General features: G+C 48.3%; 1 protein-coding gene across 5 annotated transcripts in view; it reads right to left on the bottom strand.

The window, feature by feature from the left end:
- Positions 1–3,611: 3,611 nt before the first annotated feature.
- BCL2L11 (BCL2 like 11) overlaps positions 3,612–22,569 on the bottom strand; it is a 48,029-nt gene continuing 29,071 nt past the window's right edge. For all 5 annotated transcript variants that reach the window (XM_065929830.1, XM_065929834.1, XM_065929835.1 and 2 more), the window contains 2 exons: positions 21,422–21,531; positions 3,612–7,900 (listed from right to left, as the gene is read on the bottom strand). In XM_065929830.1, coding sequence (XP_065785902.1) covers positions 7,805–7,900; positions 21,422–21,531 — 206 coding nt within the window. In that variant the 3' untranslated portion in view covers positions 3,612–7,804. The remainder of the gene's footprint in view (positions 7,901–21,421; positions 21,532–22,569) is intronic.

Genomic DNA, 22,569 nt, shown 5'->3' with positions numbered 1-22,569 from the left:
CATATACTCTGCATTCCTCCCCCTGGACAAAAGCTCACAAGAAATTGCAGGATACGTGGGAAGAAAAGTCAAGTGCACTAAGAGCATAAGAAACAAGCCTAATAGAGCAAAACACTACCCACCCTGGAAACCCTCTTGGGAAAATGGCAATGCTCCCTAAATGAATATGGTCACTGTGATTCCAAACCAGACCCATACCGAAATTTTCAAGATGCTTAAACGAATCCCAAAATGCACATCAAAGACAATGTGGAATGGTCAGGACAGTCTTGAAAAACAGGACAAGAAATTCAAAACATAAACCTACAGTGATTAGCACAATGTAGAAGAAATGAAAAGATCAACAGAAAAAGGAAGAATAGAGAAACAGAACCACATAATGTGAGAATCTGCTGGATGTAAAAGAGCCGTTTTAGGCGAAGATAAGAGGAGAGTCCTGGCTGTCAATGGGGGAAAAGTAAAGTTAGAGTCATACTGTATCATAAAAAATCTGTGTGGGCAAAAGATGAAAACAAACCAAAGCACTCTATGAACAACATATCAGAAGATATATTTAAAACTTTGGCCCAGGGAAGGACTCTTATTAAAGTACAAAAGACAAACATCTATGTAAGAGGGATAAATCTGACTCAAAATCATGACAACTGCGCCAAATGCACCACAGCAGTTCAAAGACATGCAGTGGAATAAAATCTATCCTCACAAAAAGATGTGTTCAAGAATATTTGTAGAAGATTTATTCAGCCTAGCCCAAACTGTAACAGCTCAGGTGCTAATTAATAAGTGGGGAAAAGTGTGGTTTGTTCAGACACAGACGACTACTGGGCAGGAAAAAGGATTACTGTTGACTGTAACATTATGCTGAGTAAAAACGGAATCAGACACAAAAGACCACATTCTGTATCATCCCATCCCATCAAACTCAGGAACTAATTTATGGTGGGGAAAAAAATAGGAACTGAAGTCACCCCTGGAAGTAGGGCTGGTGGGGGAGGGAGTGGATGAAAAGGAATGTGAAGGAACTTTCTGGAGTGAGAGTCACGCTCTTTATCTTGATACAGGTTTGGGTGACAGCTGCATCCTTGGTCAAAACTTAGCAAATGCACACCGGAGAGTTGTATTATATGTAAATCTTATCTCAAAAGAAAACTGATAAAAAATTAATGAACTCTAAATCATATGCATGTTGAAGCATTTAGGGATAAAGTCGCCAATGACTATTATTTCTTTGGACATGCATCACAAGGTAAGATGAATGAATGGATGGACAGATATACAATCAAGGAAGTAAAATGGGAAAGGCAGAATCTAGTTGGTGGGTGTTCTCTGTTCTTTCAACTTTTCTTTATGTTTGAAAATCTTCATAATAAAATATTGAGAAAAGATAAGACTGGAGAAAACTTATTTCCAACATATAAGAGAATTTTACCCAGAAAATACAAAGAGCTAATTATGCTTTTGAATTGTGGTGCTGGAAGTCTCTTGAGAGTCCCCTGGACTGCAAAGAGATTCAACCTGGTCCATCCTAAAGGAAATCAACCTTGAATATTCACTGGAAGGACTGATGCTGAAACTGAAGCTCCAATACTTTGGCCACCTGATGTGAAGAGCCAATTCATTAGAAAAGACCCTGATGCTGGGAAAGATTGAGGGCCAAGGAAGAAGAGGGTGGCAGAAGATGAGATGGTTAAACAGCATCACCAAATCAGTGGAATGAATTTGAGTAAACTCTGGGGAAATGGTGGAGGACAGAGGAGCCTGGCATGCTGCAGTCCATGGGGTTGCAAAGAGTCCACAGAACTTAGCCACTGAACAATTATTGATAGGAAAAACTTAAAACTCAACTAAAAATAAGCAAAGCCCTTTAGAGAGAAAAAAGCAGATGCCAACTATGTCTGAAAAGATCATCCTACACAGAAGTGGAAAATTTTAATTTGGCCAACACCCCCGCCCCAGGCTGGAATCACCCTGTGCAAAGGATTGACAGAATGTTAGCAGGTGGTCATATGAAATCGAACAGACAATATGGCAGCACGTGTTGAGTGTGTTTCAGCTCTTCACCCTGAACCACCACCCAGCATCTCTCCTCAGGCTGGCAAGGTATGGATCAAGCAGCACCAAAGATGCAGACAGGGCACAGCAGGACACGAGGGATCAGAATGGAGTGGAGTCACTATGGAAAAACCTACGACCTCTAAGTCAGAACCACATGCTGACAGCACAGCATTTACAGAAAAGCAAAACTGCTGAATAAGTAAACAGACACACATGCACGTGTGCTGTGGAGAAAAAGGGCTGGAAAAACACAAACTCCTGTCTTGGCAAGGAAGCAAGATTAGAAACAGGAGCCAGAACCACCACTTCATTTGAGGGGTGTGTGTGTATCTGTGAATCTGTTTCATAGGTTCAGGAGAGGAATGGACTAGGAGTTAGGGGTTGTGTACGTGTGTGTAGATGCAAACTGTTACATATAGAATGGACAAACAGAAGCTCCTACTGTATAGCACAGGGAGTTATATTCAATATGCTGGGATAAGCTTGGGCTTCCCAGGTGCTGCAAGTGGTAAAGAATTCGCCTGACAATGCAGGAGACACAGGAGACTGATTTGATCCCTGGGTTGGAAGGTCCCCTGGAGAAGGGAATGGCAACCCACTCCAGTATTCTTGCCTGGGGAATCCCATGGACAGAGGAGCCCGGTGGGTTACAGTTCATAGGGTCGCAGAGTCGCACACAACTGAAGTGACTTCAGCTGCACACAACTTCAACTGTGTGAAGCTGTGCGAAGTGACCTCAGCATGCATGCGTGAGAAACTAAATGGAAAAGAACATCAAAAAGAATGTATGTATGTGTATAACTGAGTCACTTTGCTATACAGCAGAGATTAGCATGACATATGTACTGCTTGTGTAATTAAAATGAAAAGTAAGAATCTATTACCTGCTTAAAACAAAGTTCACCCAGTCTTTTAACTTTCCCAGCACTTATTTCAGAGTAGAAGTGGAAAATTATGTAACTTATTTATAGGATTTATAGGAATTCATAGGATTTTATAAACTGTATCCCCAAAGTCACCTGCAATTTCTCTGACATCCCTAAACCAGCTCCCACCTGCCACGCAGCACAGGGTTCCCCAAACTCCATGGCCCCTTTAGAAGACAGCAGTGATGAGTTGACCACAGATCTGGGCATCTGTTGATTTCTGGCTTCAAGCAGGTGCTATATAGATAAGTTATTAAAAGTCAAACAAGACTTCCATTTTTTGAATGTTCTTCAAACTACCAAGACAGGCTGAGATGGCAGGGTATCCGCTATAATCACTAATCAATATAGTTTAGACCTGTGACCTAATACTCCACAACCAGCCCAGGTGCTGAGTCAAACCTGACTACGTGGGCAGAAAACTTTGCAGTTGCTCTCACCAGCCACTTCAAAACTTTAAAGAGTGGTTTGCTTTTAAGTATACTACACAGACTTGACTTCAAGCGACAATTCACAAAATCTGCATGTTGGTAATACATTCAGTGAATGACAAGGGTAGAGTGTGGGTGTGTACATATCCATGATTTCAGCTGCTTCTCCACCATTTTGTGAAATAAACAGCTCGCCAAAACTAGTTGAAAGTTTTATTTATATAAAATTCATTACGAACATAAAAGATTGGGTTTCTTAAAAAAAAAAATCTGCAATTATTTACAGCAGTATTGCACAAGTAAAGTGGCAATTACCCTGTCAAAATCCATCAGTGCAAAACACAAGCCAGGGAAATTGCAATACAAATGCTACATACGCTGGGTCCTAGGAAAAAAGTTAGGGACAGATCAGTGCTATTTATAAATGAGTACCTGATGAGTTCTGATACAGTAACTAGTGGTCACAGAACCTGGACGTACAAATTAAAGAGAGCTTCTAAGGTCTGAAATTCCCAAATCAAAGTAGTCAAGTTATTTAGCTGGGAGCTTGAGGGTGCTTCTTACACACGATGCCGTCTGGAGCAGGACAGGCGTTACCCCAGCTGGTTTAGCGACACGTGTGGTCATGTCACTGCACATGTGCGTGCAGACTGACACACACAGGCACCAGGCTAAATCAGCAGGGATGACAAAGCCATCAGCACAGAACCGCTAGAAAACCTCTTTCCAGCTTTCACCTCTTTGCACCCAGGCCAGTGGGGTTCAGACCCTTGCTTGAAGGCTTTGGAGAAGAAGGAAGGTGTCACCCTGAAGACGCAGGTGGATCAAATGCTGGGACCAGATGGTTCAGGGTTAGGGAGAGGGCACAGGCCTGTACAGTTAGTTCCTGAAGATACATAGTAGAGTCTGCACCTCAAAGCATAGGAAGCCACAGAGAACAGTTGGCGGGGGGAGGGGGATTCAACTACTTATCAGTTGCCAACAAAGGTTAGTAGTGTGAGGTGGTCCAGTAGTCACTTGGGAAGCAGGGCAACTGGTCAACCAGGGCGTTCAATCTGCCTGGTCTCTGCCTTCAGCAGTCTCATGGCAGCACCTCCAGAAGTGGACGTGCGCGTGTCTCTGAACACTGAGCTGTCAGGGATGAATCTTCAATGGAAAAATCTTTCCCACTGCTAATAGTAAGGATTCTGTTTTGTAAGATATGGCCTGAAGTTAACAGCACTTGTTTCTATGAAAAGCTAGCTGTTCAGGAGTTAGAGGGTCACTGGAAAGTTCTAGAGGAGAATCTGATAGCCTATCAGATTTCTGGTCTCTCATTACGGTGTCTAAACACAACCCTCACCATGAGGACAGCAAACCCACTGGACTAGAAATACCAGGGACCAAAGCTGGAGGGCCACGCTGGGGAGACCAAGTGGCCTGCCGTGAGCTGACCAGTCACCACCTCAAGAGTTAAAGCAGTTAACAGGACGGCGGGGGGCGAAGGGGAAAGGGAGGTCAACACTCTGCAGAACTTAAGACATTAAATAAGCCAGAAATAAATATACAACATTCCTACAAGTTACAGCATTATGAAACAGTAGGACACATTACATAGAAAAAGAATCTACAATATTTACATCCCTCAATTCTGAAAAAGTTTAGTAAAAACTGATTTTTTTTTTCTTTTACTCATTTAGGCTGTACAAAATTTTACAAGAAAGTAAAGGACACATAATTGCACAGACATTTGGCTCAGTTGATAAGTAAAATATGACTTCCTACTCTAATAAATAGTAAAAATATATACAATATTAAGGAGGAGAAACAGGAGAAAGTTATAGCCCGCTATGTACATTTTTTTTTTTTAACCAAGAAAACAAAAAAATCTTCATCAATTCAGTTCTATGGAGGGGTCCAGGTAATTTGCAAATTCACTCATGAAGTTAATATCATGCATTTATTGTATTTCTGTGAAAAGTCACAGGACACTTTCTACAAACGTCAAATAAGACCAGGTGGTCAAGGCACAAAACCTGCATTAAGTTTCCAACAAGGGACCGAATTATTTTTGCTTTCTACAAAAAGTCAAAGGAAGAAAAAGAAAGACATCAAAGGTACACCTAACCATGGGCATACTTTCTGCAGGGAGAGGCATCATGATCAACAGATACGTACAGTACAGGGATGTCTAGTCACCTCTCAAGTCCCGGGGGCAACATCCTCATTTTAATACTTCTACAATTCATAGAATCTCTTGATTTCCTCACCAGCTGCTTCCACGGCCAGCCCAGGGGGCCTGCAGGCCCCCAAGCCCAAGGTAAACTTGCAAGTGGGGGAGCAAGCGCTCAGCCCCCCGGGGCACTGGTGCTGAAGGAATAAAGTGCTCCAGTCCAAGAGACTGGCCCATGAATACGGAGATCCTGGGGGGGAGCGTCCCAGAACCAAATACGTCTTTGGTGTGTGTGTGTCCAGCAGGCCCACGGCTGCAATTCCATGGACCGCCTTAACCGCTTGCGTGGACTTGAGGATCCAGCGGAGGGGTTCAAGACAAAGGGTCAAAGGACACAGGCTGAGACTCAACACAGCTTTTAAAACAATTCAAGACCCCAAGAAGCTACTTGGGGAAAAGAAAATGTTTGGAAGGAAAAATATTTGGAGTCAAATCTCTCTCTACCTAAGGAAAAAGTATATATGTAACATATATATATATATATATAAAACTATAAAGATACAAAAATGAATCAATTTTTCCAACCGATAAGGTAAAAACACTGGTCCTCGAAGGGCCAAAAGCAAGCATGACAGTTGTTGTTGGCACTGTTGACTTGTTTGAAAAATCTTGTAAGTCTTTTAAAAAAGCTGTTTAATCAGTTGAGGTTTCAAAAACTGTAAGAGCGATGGGGTTCACAGAATGGCCCCCACCTCCCTGCTTGCAATGCTCCCTGTTGTCTGTGTTGGTTCTCCCTAGTAGTTTAACTGCCTTTGAAAAGACCAACCAGCTCATGAGCGTCCATTCTCTGCCATCCTCCTGGCAGGTGTGAAGGAAGAGCACCCCCAACCGAAGTGGCTACAGGAAGGGGGGCCTGACAAAATCCAGCGGTCCCAGGAGTTGGACAACTGACAGACATCCCTGTGTCTGATGGCATTCTTTATGAGAACTGCTGAGAGCAGAATGAAGCCTTTACTTCAAAGAGCGGTTAGCCAAGTGTGAGCCATCGAAGGCCAGATGAACTCTGAGTTGGATGAAAAGCCAGGATGCCCAGAAAACAGCTGCTTAAAGCCCTGCCACAGCCGCTGCCAATTCCCACGAGGGCTTGAGTGTGGCCCCCTGCAGCTGAACCTGGCCATAGGCGGGCAGGTCAGTACCCTGGAGCCTTAGGCCCAGGAGCCCACCCTGTGTGGCGGGAAAGCCAACAGCAAACCTGGTATCATGACTGCCCTGAAGCTCTGAAGAGCACTTCTAAACAAGTCCATCAGAGCGGGCGAAAACCGACAGCGAGCACTTCCCAGTGGGTAAGCTACCAAGAGACAGGCTGACCTATGTCTGATACAGGCTCGGACCATGGAAACAGTCACTGGACCAAATGTGTTCATCAGTGCCCTGACAGGCTGGAAGAGCATCACCAAAGGATGTAAGCAAAACACACACACACACAAAGAGTAAAATTTTGCCACAGATGCAACTGAATTTTAAGGAGGTAAGTAGGTATTTACACAATGGGAGTGGCATGTCAATACAGGCTGACAAAGGACCTCTCTCTGCCCCTTTACCAGTTCCATTTCATAAAAACTTTTTTGGTATTAATGATAGTGATTAAAGAAAAAAAAAAAAAAGGTCCATGAGGCAATAACTGGGAGGGGAGGAGCCATGTCATACCACTCCTGTTTAAAAATGCTGTACGGTGACCTCTAAAAATAAACTAAGGCAGCTTTATAAATGAGCTGGCTCAGTTTCCACTGCAGAGTTTATATAATCCTCTGAGAGTAGGCAAAAGGTTCTTAAAATTTTAGTACAAAAATCACTCATGAGTTGGTTAAAAAGTTTCCATTTCCTTTTTGAAAAACCTGCTCTTATCAAAGGTGGGAAAAAAAAACACACACACTGCATGTAAACACCATTCTTGCATAAAATCTTGCTCCAGAGAACCATGATTTGTACATTGTTTTTAAAAAAAGAGAATCCCTCCCTCATTTACATTCACAACAAGCTTCGGTTGGAAAGTCGGCCGCATGGTGATGAACAGACAAAGGTCAGGTCCAGATGCAGCGTGGTGTCCTCCGGGGACGTGCCGGCTGGCTCTCCGCCCGCCCTTCCAGCGAAGGCCCGCGGGCTGCACGCCAAGGGCGCCGGAGCACCGAGAGCCCGCGCGCAGGGCTGGCCAGCCGAGACGAGCGCAGCGCTGCGTGCTGTCACTGCATCCTCCACACCAGGCGCACGATGTAGCGCAGCACGCGGAGGAGAACCATCTGCGGGCGGCCCTCCACGGCCTGCGGACGCACGAGGACCTGCAACGAGAAGACAGGAGCCGCTCACTGCCCAGCCCTGAGCTGTCTCAGGCGGGGCTGGGGGCGGGCGAGGAGGGTACCGGCCTTCAGCAGTACCCACTGAGATGGGCACAGGTCACCGCGGCGCCTGCTCTTCCCAGAGCTGTCACCGCTCAGGAGCAGGGGCGCTGGGCGATGCTCTTTACAAAGTGACCGAAAGGCTGTTTGGGAGACTCAAAAGGGGTCCCTGAATCCGCTTCTCCCTCTAAAAACCACATAATTCTGGGGTACTTCCCTGGTGGTCCAGTGGCTAAGGCTCTGCTTCGAAGGCAAAGAGCAGAGATTTGATCCCCTATCGGAGAACTGAGATCCCGCCTACCGCGGTCAAAAACAAAACAGCAACAACAAACAAAGACTGCACATTCTTTCCACAGGTGATGTCACAGTTGACCAGAGCCGCCTGGGCCAGGGAACCCAGCAACCACTGGAAAAGGAACAACCCAACGCAGGTTGAGAGCAAAGCCGCCAAGATGGCGTGGTCAGGCTCTGTCGCCCCACGCTTTGTAAACAATGACTGTGTGACAGCTGAGGCCATTTACAGCACTCTGCACGTGCATCACGAGGCACTCGCGTGGTCACGGGTTACTGCGCGCTGCACGCCTGTGTGAGCTTCACTATGAAAGCCCCGGCTGCTGCTGCATCAGGGTGACCTGGAGTGGCATCGTGATTATATGAGGGGACACTTTGGCTATGCTATGATTGCGCTGTGGCTGCTGCACCAGCCTGGAGAGAAGAAATGTGACTGCGGTTCCCGAGGCTCCTCGCATCTCCTTCCAGCCTCTGAGCTCGCGCCTTGCCTGCCCCAGGCTCTGCAAACAGTGCAGTGTGGACACTAGACAACTGGCGTCAGGAACAGGATGAAAGGTGGTACTCCCACCACCTCCGCCCAGGTGCTGAGAAACGTCACCCCAAGCTGGGGTCCGGTGAAGAGAGGCATGGGGAAAGCAGACAGGAACTCAGTGGATGCAAGCAACTAACTAAGTTACTGACACTCACATCTGTTTCAGGCTCCCTTAAGGGGGAGTTTCGGGCGGCTGTGACTTACTTGAGAAGTCACTGATTCGGGGTGATTTGTCCCAAAAAGCTAAACAAAGTGAGGTGCTGACATGCCCCCCTGCCTCTGGAGCGGGGCAGCTCTTCTGGGTGCATGCTGTCAGCCCAGCAGAGCGGCCAGGGTTAGCAAACAGGCGGAGTCAACCCCTGCCCCTCCAGCCTTCACCCCAGAGCGGCAGGCAGAGAGCGGCGAAAAATAGAACAACATGTCTATTTGCCGGTGACCCCCACAGGTTTAGGACAAGCTGAGATACTGCTCAGAAGGAAACTGCCAGGCTATTGAAAGTCTCAAGGTCCCTTGTCTTCCAGAGCACGCCCACCTTTGGATCTAATCCATTTTGCGGGTGAGTGCAGGGTGTAAAGGCTTCCCCTGATCGGTGGTTCATCGGTAAATAATCTACCTGCCAATGCAGGAGATGCAGGTTCGATCCCTGGGTCGTGAAAATCCCCTGGAGGAGGGACTGGCAACCCACTCCAGTATCCTGGCCTGGAAAATCCCACAGACAGAGAAGCCTGGAGGGCTACAGTCCCTGGAGTCGGACACGACTTGCAACTAAAAAACAGCAGCAGCAAGCAGAGTGCAGACTCAGAGCAGCTGAAGCTGGTGACAGAGACCACCTGCTTCCTCGTCAGGAGCTGCGTCTCTGCTCAGGTCTGACTCAACACCCCAGGTCAGCTCTCTGCTCAGCCTAAAGCTCTCCATCAACCCCTTTCCTCACTCTGGGGGGCTGGTCTTTTCTGATGCAGAAACGTGGGACCACTGGCCACGGGGCAGGCTGAGGACGGGCGTCCCCTCCCAGACCTAACTGCCGCCTGCAGATGCCAGCTGCAAGCAGGGTTCCCTCCTGGCCGCTGTTTACACAGCCCTCTGGGGCGTGCTGGACGGGATGGAATTGTGATAAGGCCTGAGCACTTCCCTTGCTCCTTCCAGAACCAGACTGGAGGAAATCGGCTTTATGTAAGCGATTCCTGTAGAGGCGTTCCGTAACCACAGTCTGCGATTTTTATCTGCTCGACACACAAGATTGCTTTGTTTTGATTTAACTTTCTAAATTACTTTGCTTCTTCGGGGTGAGAATAATTTAGGGGAAGGTTAATTTTAGTTGAGACTAATATTAACAGGTTGAAAGAGGCTTATTCAAAATAAAACCACGATTTACTAAAATGAAGAAAGTGTACATGGGGCTGGGCTAAGCCATTGCTTCACGATGGGGAAAGCCGTCTTAAAGTCGTCTGGCTGGCCCTGGTGGCCTTCAGGCGGGCCAGAGAATGGAGTCAAGATGACCCCACGAGGGGCCCAGGTCACACGCAGGGACGGACCCTGACTGCTGACCCTTGGCCAATTTTATATTCCAGAAATGGAATTATCTAAGAGGAGAAAACCTTCCACGCACACTATGAGGGCAACAGGTGCAAAAGAATTTTTTATTAAGAGTTTTGCTTCCGCCTCACATGAAAAGAATATGCGGTAGAGATGCAAAGACATGCCAGGGTGGCAGGGGAACGCAGGAAAAATTTGGCAAAAGGGACAGCCAGCCCCTGACCAACGAGGAGATGCTGCCAGGTCGGGGTGAGCGAAGGCCGGGGACGCCCGGCCCGCAGACGGCACGCGGGACAGCCCAGCACACGCCATCATCACTCCAGCAGACAACCGATGCTGGACGACATTCAATGGAGGAAGCCATTACCGCTGATTCCGAGAGCGGTGCCAGCCCAGAGCGCCCTGGACAGCTGGCCTGGCCAGCCAACGCTGCTGCTGGCTCACACCTCACAGCCAGCTGGAGGATGGGCAACCCCCGTCAGGGTGGACATTCTGTCCTCCGACACCCGCAGAGGGCACAGAGATCGTCCCGCCAGTGGGAGTCGCCAGCACACACGAGCGAGAGGGCCTGGACTTCTGGCCTCCGGACTATGAAAGAAAGCCGTTCCTGCTGTTTAAGGCCCCCGGCCTGTGCTCCAGCCACCCTAGCAAACTAACATAGCCGTGCATGCTCAGCCATCGCGCCTACGCCTTTCCCTCTAAGTGAAAAACAGCGCTTCCCAGCTCAAGAACTGCATAATGCTGCTTTAGTCTAAACCATAAAAACACTTTAAAAAACTAAACACGCTCCTAGGTTCAAGTCCTTTCGGTCTCAGTTTCCTCTTCTGCTCATCCACACATGCACACAAAGTAGAGTATCCCATCCCACTGGGACTTCTGTCTCTGTGGTCTAGATCCGGGTGCCCCTGACGGGCCTTGCCCCTCTCTGGCCGAGGGGCTCTGGCAGCCCTCACACAGGCCCGCATGACAGGGAACACCTGACTTCGAAGCCTCTCTGCACACAGTAGGTCTTGGGGGCATTCCTGAGTCACAGCCCACAGCACGGGGTGCCTGTGGTGCTGCCATCAATGGGAACAACCGCAGAGAAAGCCTGGGTCCCAACCCAGAGGCCAGGCAGAGGCAAGTGCAAGCGCCCACCTTGCAGACTGAAAAGCACCCACGCGTGCCAGTGAGACCAAGGCCTTGCACCAAAACAGTCAAGACGTGGATGGTCCTTCCCGTCCAAAGAGCAGATGTGACAATGCGCTGCCGCGCTGTTTTGTTGTGATAGAATGCAGCACCAGCCACCACCATGGTTTCGGCTCTGGGACCACCTCAGGTGGCACTTGGGACCACCCATCACACATCGGGGGATTTTAATTCCATCTTCAAGCCAAAATAATCATGGCCAAACATGCTCTCTTGCCTGGGAAGCAGGCGTGCAGGATGCAACAGAGGTCTGGAGAGACTTCCCTGGTGGTCCAGGGGCTAAGACTCCATGCTCCCAAGGCAGGGATCCCACATGCCATGGAGCCCTGATCCCGTGGGCCACAACCACGAAGCTGGTGCTCTAGAGCCTGTGAGCCGCAACTACTGTGCTCGCGTGCTGCAAATACTGAAGCCTGTGCATCCAGAGTCTGTCCCAACAAGAGAAGCCACTACAATGAGAAGCCCATGTACCGTAACTGGAGAATAGCCCCCACTCACTGCAACTAGAGAAGGTCTGCTCAGCAAGAAAACACAGCACAGATACAAATAAATACTTTTTTTTAAAAAGTATTTTTAAAAATGTATTTTAAAATACTCTCCCAGACTGCCCTGGAGAACTGGTCAGGCGGACCACGGCACACCCGCGAAGGGCAGCTCTGATTCCTCTTTCCTATCCTGAAGGCAGAGATGAGGCCGGGCTCTGCAAAGTCCACAGGACACACCAGGCCTTCTGACTTCATGCACCCGAGCCTGGGGACTCAAAGAATCGCCCACTGTTACCGCTAAACGGAACCACCTGGCACAAGCCTTTTCTCTTCACGACCTCTGAGCCAGCGTGGCTCGCTTGTGTCTCACAGACCAAGCCTGCAGATCAGGGAACACAGATCAGGACCTGACTGCTTGCCTTGAGTTCCAGCATAGAGCAGGACTCACTCAGCAATCGCGGCTCCACAGGCCTCACGGGGCCCGATGACTCGCTAAGTACCACCCTCAGGTTCACTTGGCATCATCACTCAAGGGGGCTTACCATCAAAACCAGAGAGATGCACAAAGTGCAACAAAAATAAAGGTTGAGTAAGGCCATAAACATGATTAAGAGAGACTGAAAAAAAACAAAAGAAAAGTGAAAAGGAAAAGGAGACTTACCCAGGGAACTAAGATGGAGATTTGGTGCCACAGAACCACAGTTTAGTTAAGAGTTTTCTGGCAGTCAAGGTAACTGGCAACACGACACTATTTTCTCCATCTTATCAAAAAAAAGCACAATACCAAACTCTTGGAGACAAACCAAATAGCAAGGTATACCAGAACTCTGAGACTCTGAGTGATTTAACTTGTTCAAAAGCTTGCTTCTTAAGAGAATTTTAACATGAATGCCTAAGATGTCCCAAACTTTTTTTTTTTTAAATACAGATGTATCTCTAAGTGGGAACATGTTACAGGAGACTGAGTTCTAGACTCTGAGACCAGGAAGGACTCTTACAAAGAGAGAACTTCTGCTCCCATTTGGGCAAATGAGGACGCAGTGTCTGCCCGGACGTGCGCTGTTTGCTCTTCCAAGTGCATCTTCGGGAACAACGCTGAACGCTGTCACAATCTCAGGGCACAGGGTGAGGCGAGCGGCAGAGCGGCCCCACTGCTGGGTGCAAGGCCGCCACCGCCCACTCACAACGCATCAGTCTAAATGTTCTTTTAAACGACCAGCCAGTGAGACTACAGGTCAGAGAGGCACAGGGCCCGCGTATGACGACTCGATGTGGAGCTTGCTAAGACGACTTGGTCTCTCTTCGCTTTCAGACCAAGAACCAGAGTCAAGGGGCAACTCAGCTGGGATTCCAGCGTGAGCTCCACATCCACTGCTGTTCTCAGGTGTCAGACTGATGCTGCCCGAAGACCAAAGTCACTTTCTATTTGTCACCAAGGCAACAGCGGCATTTGCATAGCTAGTGCCTAACAAGCTTTGTTTTCAACACAGCTGTGGAAAGAGTGCCAGGGGATCCCCTTGGCCGGATGTGGTGCCCCCCCCCAACCTCCCAGCACCAGGAGTGAGATTTCCCACAGCACTGCACCCAACTCCCACCAGGAGGGCAAGCGATGCCCAAATGTCACAGAAAGACCGCATGGTCATGAATCCCACCTTCTGACTGTCAATACATCACTTCAAAGCATCTATTAAAGGTGATGCTTTTGGTAGGGCAAATAGCCACTTCTCTCACTGACCTGGCATGCACCAGATTTTCTTAGCCCAGTATCACCCCTAGAAATATAAAACTTGTTGGTTTCCAGGCCCCATGCTGGCTGAAATGAAGAACCCTGGCCCATGACCTTCGAGGGATATTGCTGTGCCAACCACAGAGCAGCCAGAGATGGCAATGACCACTCTAGCACCAAGACGCCACTTGAGGAAATATTCGATTCAGAGCAAGCACACGTGGTTGTCAAAGACCCAGGCTCCAAAAAACGCTAATGAGACAAACACTTTAACCACAGCCCAAACCCCTCTGCTTTGGCTCAGCCGGGAGAAGTCGAGCGGAGGATGACGTGATAGGCTGATTATTTCTGTACGTCTGCAGGAGGGCTGAGCCTCCAGTGCATCATCATTTCCTCCTCAAGAGATAAAAAAAAACCCAGTTAGACCTCTCTGAAGTCCCCCTCCAGGCACCTGCATCTCCAAATGGTTACATGTTGATGGCCTCCGGTCCCCCAAGGGCCAGGCAACCGTGCAGGTGTGCCCACCTGCCACAGCACGACGGTGCCCTCACGGGTGATGTGAGCAAGCCCATACCCAGCCTGGTGCCCACCCAGGCATTCACCCACACACCAGCGCCTCAACCCAGGCTCACAGCTGTGTGACCCAGATAGACACAGCATGTCCGGGGTCCCCCCACCCAACATTTCCTTTAACAAGCTGGGTACTTATCAGGTGAACAAAGTTACCAGCATCTCTCCTATAAAGATCAATGGAGAAAAGTCAATTACGGTTCAGAGTGAGAGAAAACAGCCCTGGTGGATAATAGCATTTTCTAGCTCCACCTCTCAATGCTTTAGATTTAACTGTCACTACACATCCCGAAGAGAATGACTGAATATGGGGCTCCTGAAGGTGAAGGGATGGAGTCAGGGATCACGGTCCCTGCACTTGTCCAAGAGCTGTTTCTTCCTACAAGATCACACTTCACCCTCCACAAGAAAGGACTTGTCCAGAAAACCTGCGATCCACAGCTGCTGTTATTGATGGAGATAATCTGAACCCCATGCTCTCAGAGAAGGCATGTGTGCAAGGCTCTAAAATCCACAACTGCTTCATTTAACTCCAAGGAAGACACTCACCAGGTCTGAAGACTATCACACACAAATGGTAAACATCAATTAAAGCATCCTAATCATAGCTGTTTTTGCTACAAAAACTGTCGCTCTATCAACCTGTGTGAGTCAAGTGAGAAGCACCATCTCGTGAGATACCATGGGTCTACTTTCAATGTTTAAGATGCAGATTTTTCATTATTCTTTTTTTTTCAGACAATAATATAGAGAATTTTATTTTGTTTGACTCCAACATTCGATTAACGAAGCCTTCAAAAGAGGACCGTCTGAGAATATGCATCTCTGAGTCTATGTGTGGTTTATGCTATTACCAAACAAGCCACAATTTTGACCTCTCCCTGTCCACTATCTACAGAAGATAGATATCTTCTTCAAAAATAAGGATCGAACATCAGGTTCATGTATCTTACAGATGACCCTTGAACAAGATGGCTTTGAACTGTGTAGGTCCACTCATACATGGATTTTTTCAATATGGTACCTATTTTTCATTTTGTTAAATGAAAAATTAAATTAGCTAAGTGTGGGGAAAAGTTTGTGTTCAATTAGAGATTATGCTATGTGGAATCAGTTGAGTCCTGATGCCATCCAAACTGCTTCAGCTTCCTGCCCTTGGGTGAGTCATTTACCAACTCCTCTGTCTTGAGGCAGAGATGGTAGTGATGGATATCTGTTTGCGTGGAGGGTCGTGCCCCAAGCCCCTCTGATGTTCAAGGTCAACTAACATGAAAATGCTAATGTGTTGAAACCAGTTTTCCTGTTGCTCCCCTCAAAACCAGCCTGTAAGCTCCGTTTTCTTCCCCACTTTGTCTAGATCAGGGATACACTTTCCTCTATATAGTTCAGTCAATTCATGCCTGCACATGCCCAGGACCAAAAGTAAGAGGCAGACAGGGGAACAAAAGATACACTGTTTCTTGAGATCAAACAATGGAAAGGTTTTCATCCACTTTTGGCCCATCTAGAGAGCTTGTCCGATGGGCATCAAGCGTAGTGTCCACTGCAGGCCCCTACCAGGGCATCCCCAGGTCACAGCAAACCAAGCGCAGCCTACATGAGTGCAGAGTGACAGGCTGGGTAACCTGATGCCCAGGAAAGAAGGTGAACATCCCAGTCTGGGTACTGGGAAGGGCAGGCACACAGGTTAGAGAATGGGGGGGGGTGGTCCTAATCACCCTGTCACAGCCCTGGACTACAACCCCAGCCAAGCCTGAGAATCCCACCCAAGTGGACACCATCCACGGACACGGAGAACTGGCCGTGAGCACAAAGCATCCCATGCCTGCAAGGAACCAGAGTCCATGCTTGCTGACACTTCCTCCCGCAGAGGATCTTGGACTTGCACTCACGCAATTTCTGATTGTGGACGAAGCCAGAGGCAATCAAGAACAACAAGAAAGCTGGCGGCCTGGGTGGAGGCCCCCACCCACAAGGCAGAGGCAGCCTCGAGCAGGGCTACTGAAACACAAAGAGATGCTGCTGCCCCCAGGCTTCCTGCCACCTCCTTACCCTCTTCAGAAAGCCCCAGACAGAGATGTGGCTTCCTGCAGGTCCGCTGACTGCCCTGGCTGCCCAGTGTTCCAAAAGAGCTCTCTCCCCCCGGCCCAGGGGTCCCAGAGAGGAGGACGCGGGGAGCCGTGGAGCCAGGACACTGTGGCTGCAGGTCATCCACCAGCAAATCCCGAAGGAATCCCAGAGCTCGATCACCTCTTCAGCCCCTTAGGTTCTGTCCCACTACAAGCGTGCACGTGACTGGGGTGCCGAGGCACCTTAATGCCTAATTATGGCATGGAGACATGCCGGAGGCTGCCACTAGCCAATATGAGCCTCAAATTAAAGTGAGCATGCTCAGTCACTTTAGTCATGTCCAACTCTTTGCGACCCCATGGACTGTAGCCCACCAGGCTCCTCTATGAGAATTCTCCAGGCAAGAATACTGGAACGGGTTGCCTCTCGCTTCTCCAGGGGATCTTCCACCCAAGGGTGGAACCCGAGTCTCCTGCATCTCCTGCACTGGCAGGCAGATTCTTTAACTACTTAGCCACCTGGGAAGCCTGCGAGAGACGTGCAATAACCTGTTGAACTGATCAGGGACCCATGAACTTATATTGATAAATGAAGTAAACACAGGGGAAATACACCCATGAAATACCCACACTTTCCTTCCATCATGAATGGGAAGTACTGATTTGGAGTGGAGGGTACCACCTCTGACCAGGGGCTCTGGAATGAGACGGATGGACACCCGTGCCTCCCGATACAACGCGTGCAGGAGGACACGACGCCACACTGCTGGGACCACTGGCAGGGCCTGCACGCAGCCCACAGGTGACAGCTGTCATGCTGCTCATTTCCCAACCATGCCCGCTACACTGTGGTTACTGGTTACGTAAGAGAATACGCTTATTCACGGGAAGGACACGCTGATGAATTTAAGAATAAAGGAGTATCGTGCCTGCAACTTCTCCAATAGTTCAGAAAATAGTCTGCACACAGGTAGGTGTGAGCAAAGTGAAACTGAAAGCCGCTCAGTCGTGTCCGACTCTGTGTGATCCCTCGGACTGCAGCCCGCCAGGCTCCTCTGTCCATGGGATTCTTCGGGCAAGAATACTGGAGTGGGTCGCCATGCCCTCCTCCAGGGGATCTTCCCAACCCAGAGACTGAACCTGCGTCTCCTGCATTGCAGGCAGATTCTTTACCATATGAGCCACCAGGGAAGCCCCAGGTATAAGGGAGGAGGACGTTAAAACACATGTGACAGTTAACAGCAGGGACTTGGGTGGCAGATACAAGAGGGGTCTCTGTACCATTTTGCAACTTTGGTGTAAAACGCTGCAATTATTTCAAAACCAAAAGTTACAAAAACACAGCATGCATGGAGCAATAAAACTCCCCTCAGGTAGGCAGGCCCTGGCAGGGTGGTTTGGGGAGATGACGCCAAGCTCCAGAGAGAAGGGGACGTGCACCTGGGCTCTGAGCTCACCTGGGCCTCTCTTACCTCCCGTGTCAAGGATTCAGACGCCACAGCTTCGGCACACTGGCCTCCCCACCGCCCTCAAGGGCACTGACCACGTGACAACTACACGACAGTTTCCGCTATCGCTCTAACTGCAAAAGCGGGAGAACAGCCCGTCAGGCTTTGCAGGGCTCGTGGCAACAAAAGACCAACACCTCACAAAAGGTACTGGAGCCATATTAAGTAGCTAAGGACATCAAATATTCAAAAGGCCATGACCCACCATAAAGCAGCGAAGCAGCAACGGACTCTGCCCGGCAAGAAGTGACACCTCCCGGGGACAGACAGCGCCCAACTTGAAAGCAAAATGCCTCCCATTTCCCGCTCAGATGTCCACCCCCAGCCGCCCCTCACCCCCACCGTGTTCAACAATGGCCCGTCAGTGTGACTGCAGACCACGGACCGCTTGGAATCTGACAACTTTCAAGACAGGCGTCCGCAGCCCTGGGGTCACTGGGTCACCACTCCGAGTTTCAGTCTGAACAGGCTATTTATGAGATCTGGAGATATGTTTCATTTTAGAAAAATCATGTTTTAAGTTACAGTCTATCCCCTTCTCTTACCCCAATATTCTAGCCTTCACAGAAATTTAGGGTCTTTTAAAGGATTAGCGACTATATTTTTGCATTGGTTCTTTTTTTTAAAAAGAGATGCCAAGGTTTACAATTACAAAATACTGCAGCATATCACAATGAAACTAACTTCTTATTTTACCCAAAACACTGAGAATAAATAGGTTATATCTCATTTGGAAAAAAAACAAAACATGAACACGTTCTACATTAAACCGTGCACTAACACTGGGTGGGGGAGATGGAGCGAGAAGGCATGAAGTGTTTGAGGCTGTTTTCCCTTCTTCAGTGGAGAGGCAGGTAATGACACAAGCAGACAGCCTGCGTCTCCTTTGCATAGGATCAGGACGGGCCACCACCTCAACCGCCTACACATGGGGATGGCTGTGCTCCAACCCCTCCAACCCCACGTCAGCCCTTCTCACCACTGGCCACTCAGGGCCACCACGGAGATGCACCAACCAGGCCCATCAGGGAAACCTTTGTAGAGTCACTGATATTTCACAAGGGCTTCCCTGGTGGCTCAGACGGTAAAGAATTCATCTGCAGCGCAGGAGACCTGCGTTCAATCCCTGGGTTGGAAAGATCCCCTGGAGAAGGGAATGGCAACTGACTCCATATACATTTAAAGAGAAACTTCGGCAAAATCTCCTTAAACCCATCTGGCTCTCTGGTCAAAGGCTCTCAGTCAGCTCCCAAGAGGATGGAGCTGACGACTGCTCTCTGTGTCCTGAGCGTCCGGGACTCTGAAGCCACCAGGGCCCAACAGCCTCACCTCTCCTGGGGAGCCCCACCCAAGCTAGACCTGGAGCCCCAGGGCTTCCACTGCCCCTGGAAGATGGGGGAGGCAGGGCCAGCGTGCGGCCAGTTACAGCCTTGCTCGCCCTGCTCGGCTGCCACGGCCATGTGAAGTCACCTCCTCCTGCTGGATCTGTGACACGCGCCCGAATCATGGTGGATGCATTCGCCTACCCCCTGGGAGGACACATGTCCTTCCCCCCTCAGCACAAGGACCAACATCCCAGATATCCCGGGGCCCTGCTTCTGATCACTCTCCAAGTCCAGCGGGAAAGTCAAGTCCACACACACACATACAGTAACCCCAAAATCCCAACAGAGAAACCAGGGCAGAGGACTTGCAAACACTAACTTCCGTGGCCAATTACACAACAGTCCACCTTGCAAAGAGGAGTGCCACTGCAGATCGAGGCTGAGAGGGGGTTTATGCTCTGTGAACAGGTTCCCATCAGGTTGTGGGACATTCTGCCAGCTAGACACAGCATCATAAGGAATTCTGAACCCCGTTCATCAATGTGACATGTTCCATCTAATGACAGGCTCACACGTTTCCCATCAAACACACACACACACACACAACAGAAGGTGTGAGGAGGAGCCTGTAAGAGTATTCTGAAAGTCCTGAACTCCTTGATGGAGATTCTATACCGGAGAAATAAAAGACTTGTAATTGGAAAACATCTCTATGTATTTTTACAAAAGCTTAGCAAGCATCACATATAACAGGAAAATAAGAAAGATTGAAAGCAACTTTACAGAGACCATCAATTTACTTAGCAACAGCTAGCTACAAAAAAGACTGACATTTAAAAAAGGACAAAACATTGGGGTGTCCAAAGCATAAATTCCCTCCAGGAGAAACAAAAAAAGAATCTTTAAAAGGGATTTATATGAAAGCATAATGTCTGGAAAAAAAGGAGTCAGATGAGAAGTAACACAGAAAGAATGATATTAAATCTTATTTTGTAGAAAATAATTAAGTGCTTCCTTTTGGATAAATCAACACAAATATCTTCATACACGGGACAGAAAAAAGGCTGTGCTGTCACTGTTTAGTCACTAAATCGTGTCCTACTCTCTGTGACCCCATGAACTGAAGCCCACCAGGCTACTCTGTCCGCCGGAATTTTCAGGCAAGAATACCAGATTGGGTTGCCACTTCCTACTCCAGGGGATCTTCTGGAACCAGGGATCAAACCCGGGTCTCCTGCATGGGCAGGCGGGTTCATTACCACTGAGCCACCAGAAGCCCAGAAAAAAGATAAGCAAGCCGAAATTACATCTTCTCATGTGTGTGCTGGTGTACCCCTACAAGAAGCAGTCATACATGCTCCTAGGAGCCTACCTCCCTGAGTTAAAGCCTACACAGCTTAACACGTCTTCCATGGAAATAAGGTGTCCAAAATGGTAACATACAATGCCACTGAGCAAAACAAATAAAATACAGTGTCTGCAGCCCAAGATCTAAGGCTGATTTTTTTTTTCTTTTAAACCAACAGCACACCTCAAAAATTTCCAGTGCTATCAATTTGAGGTATAAAAAATTTTATACCCCGAATTATAGGCTAATGTATTGGCCTCTTAACACATTTCAGTAAACGGACACTGAGAAGAGCGGCGGGGACTGGGAGGACAGAAAGGCGCTCCTGCCCTGACTCACTGCCTGGCAAATCGCAGGGGAGACTTTTACCTTGACCTTTTTTCCCCCCTAATCTTCTTGACTGCACCCCACAGCATGTGGGATCTCAGTTCCCCGACCAGGGATCGATCCCGCACCCCATGCACTGCAAGCACAGAGACTCAACCACGGAACCGTCACGAAGGTCCAAGACTGTTACTTTAGAGCTGGCTTCATTCCCATTGGCTGCGTAAAGATGGAAATTTAAAAATTCTTTGCCTCTGACCCAATCTGCTTCAAGGGAGGAAAGATAACACCCCCTCTGGCTTGAAGACAACGTTAATAATTTTGTGGAAGTATTTCAAATATATAAATATTCCCTTTTCTTCAAGCATGGAGGATTTAAGGTTTGTGCTCCTACAACCCCCCTTGGCTCACACTGTATTTTGTCTAACTGCTACCACTTAAATTCAGCCATAAAAGAAACGGAAAATGGAAAAGGAGAAAGAAAAGTAGGTCACACCTAGGTAATACTGCTCATTTCCAGAATAAGCACAGAATCAAAAAAGGAGGTAAAGAAAACATCATTTACCCTTCTTGGGTAATATGCATTAAACTCGTCTCCGATACGCCGTAGTTCTTGGGCAATCCATATCTCTGGGCGTGTATCTGCAGGTACAGCCTGAGACTGCCTCATGGAAGCTGCATGAAAACAGACAGAACAAAAATCACATTGTTTTCCATGGATCATTCAGTAAGTCCCGAAGGTCAGTTTCCAGAAGTCAGCCCATCTTACACATGGGATGTTCCCAGACGTCAAGAGCTACAATCACCCATTCAAGATTACAGCGGCAGGCAGGCTCTGCTATGTAAACTCTGGTTTATGAATAAGGGATGCCAGAGATTCAGAAGTGCCACATTTAAATATACCACAGCTGATGAATTACACACGTCTATTTCGTGAAGGCAAAGACAGGCAGAAACGGTACAAGCAACACATGCTGCAGCTGCTGTTTACTCACTAAGCCGTGTCTGACTCTTTGGGACCCCGTGGACTGTAGCCCACCAGGCTCCTCTGTCTATGGGATTTCTCAGGCAAGAACACTGGAGTGGGCTGCCGTGTGCTTCCCCAGGGGAATCTTCCTGACCCAGAGACTGGACCTGTGTCTCTGCATTGGCAGATGGATGCTTTACCACCTAAGAAGCCACTTACCCTTGAAACATACAAGAACGTAAGTTAGGCTGTCCAGACAATAACTATATTTTGATCATGAGGTAAGGTGAAATTCCTAGGAAAATGTCAAAATGACACAGAGGAATATGAGATGAAATGGCTGTCCTACTCAAAGTGAAGTCAGAAAAAACCTGAGAAATGAATGAGTTGGTTTCACAGCCAGTCCACACCAGCACCACTGCGGGGCCAAACGAAAGCGTAATTGCATGTTTTGTCTTGATATTAATGCAGTTAACAAAGATGGCCTCAAGTGTGCAAACACCACACGGAGAGAGGAAATGCTCTGGGGGTAAGAGCAGAAGCCCGTCTGAAAGGAGAAAGAGGAGGGAGGTCCGCCCTTTCATTAAGCTGTCATTCCCAAACACACCCAGTACATTCAGCTGCTGGCTAATGAGCCCCATGCAAAGCCAAAATATGGAGCACCAAAAAATGTGATTTGTTCAGAGATCCCACGAGCATCAGGGAGATGATATCCTCCAAGGATCGTGAGGAAAAGCATTCGCCAC

Source organism: Muntiacus reevesi, chromosome 3, assembly GCF_963930625.1.
Source record: "Muntiacus reevesi chromosome 3, mMunRee1.1, whole genome shotgun sequence".
NCBI lineage: Eukaryota > Metazoa > Chordata > Mammalia > Artiodactyla > Cervidae > Muntiacus > Muntiacus reevesi.
This window is presented reverse-complemented; position numbering and strand designations above follow the sequence as displayed.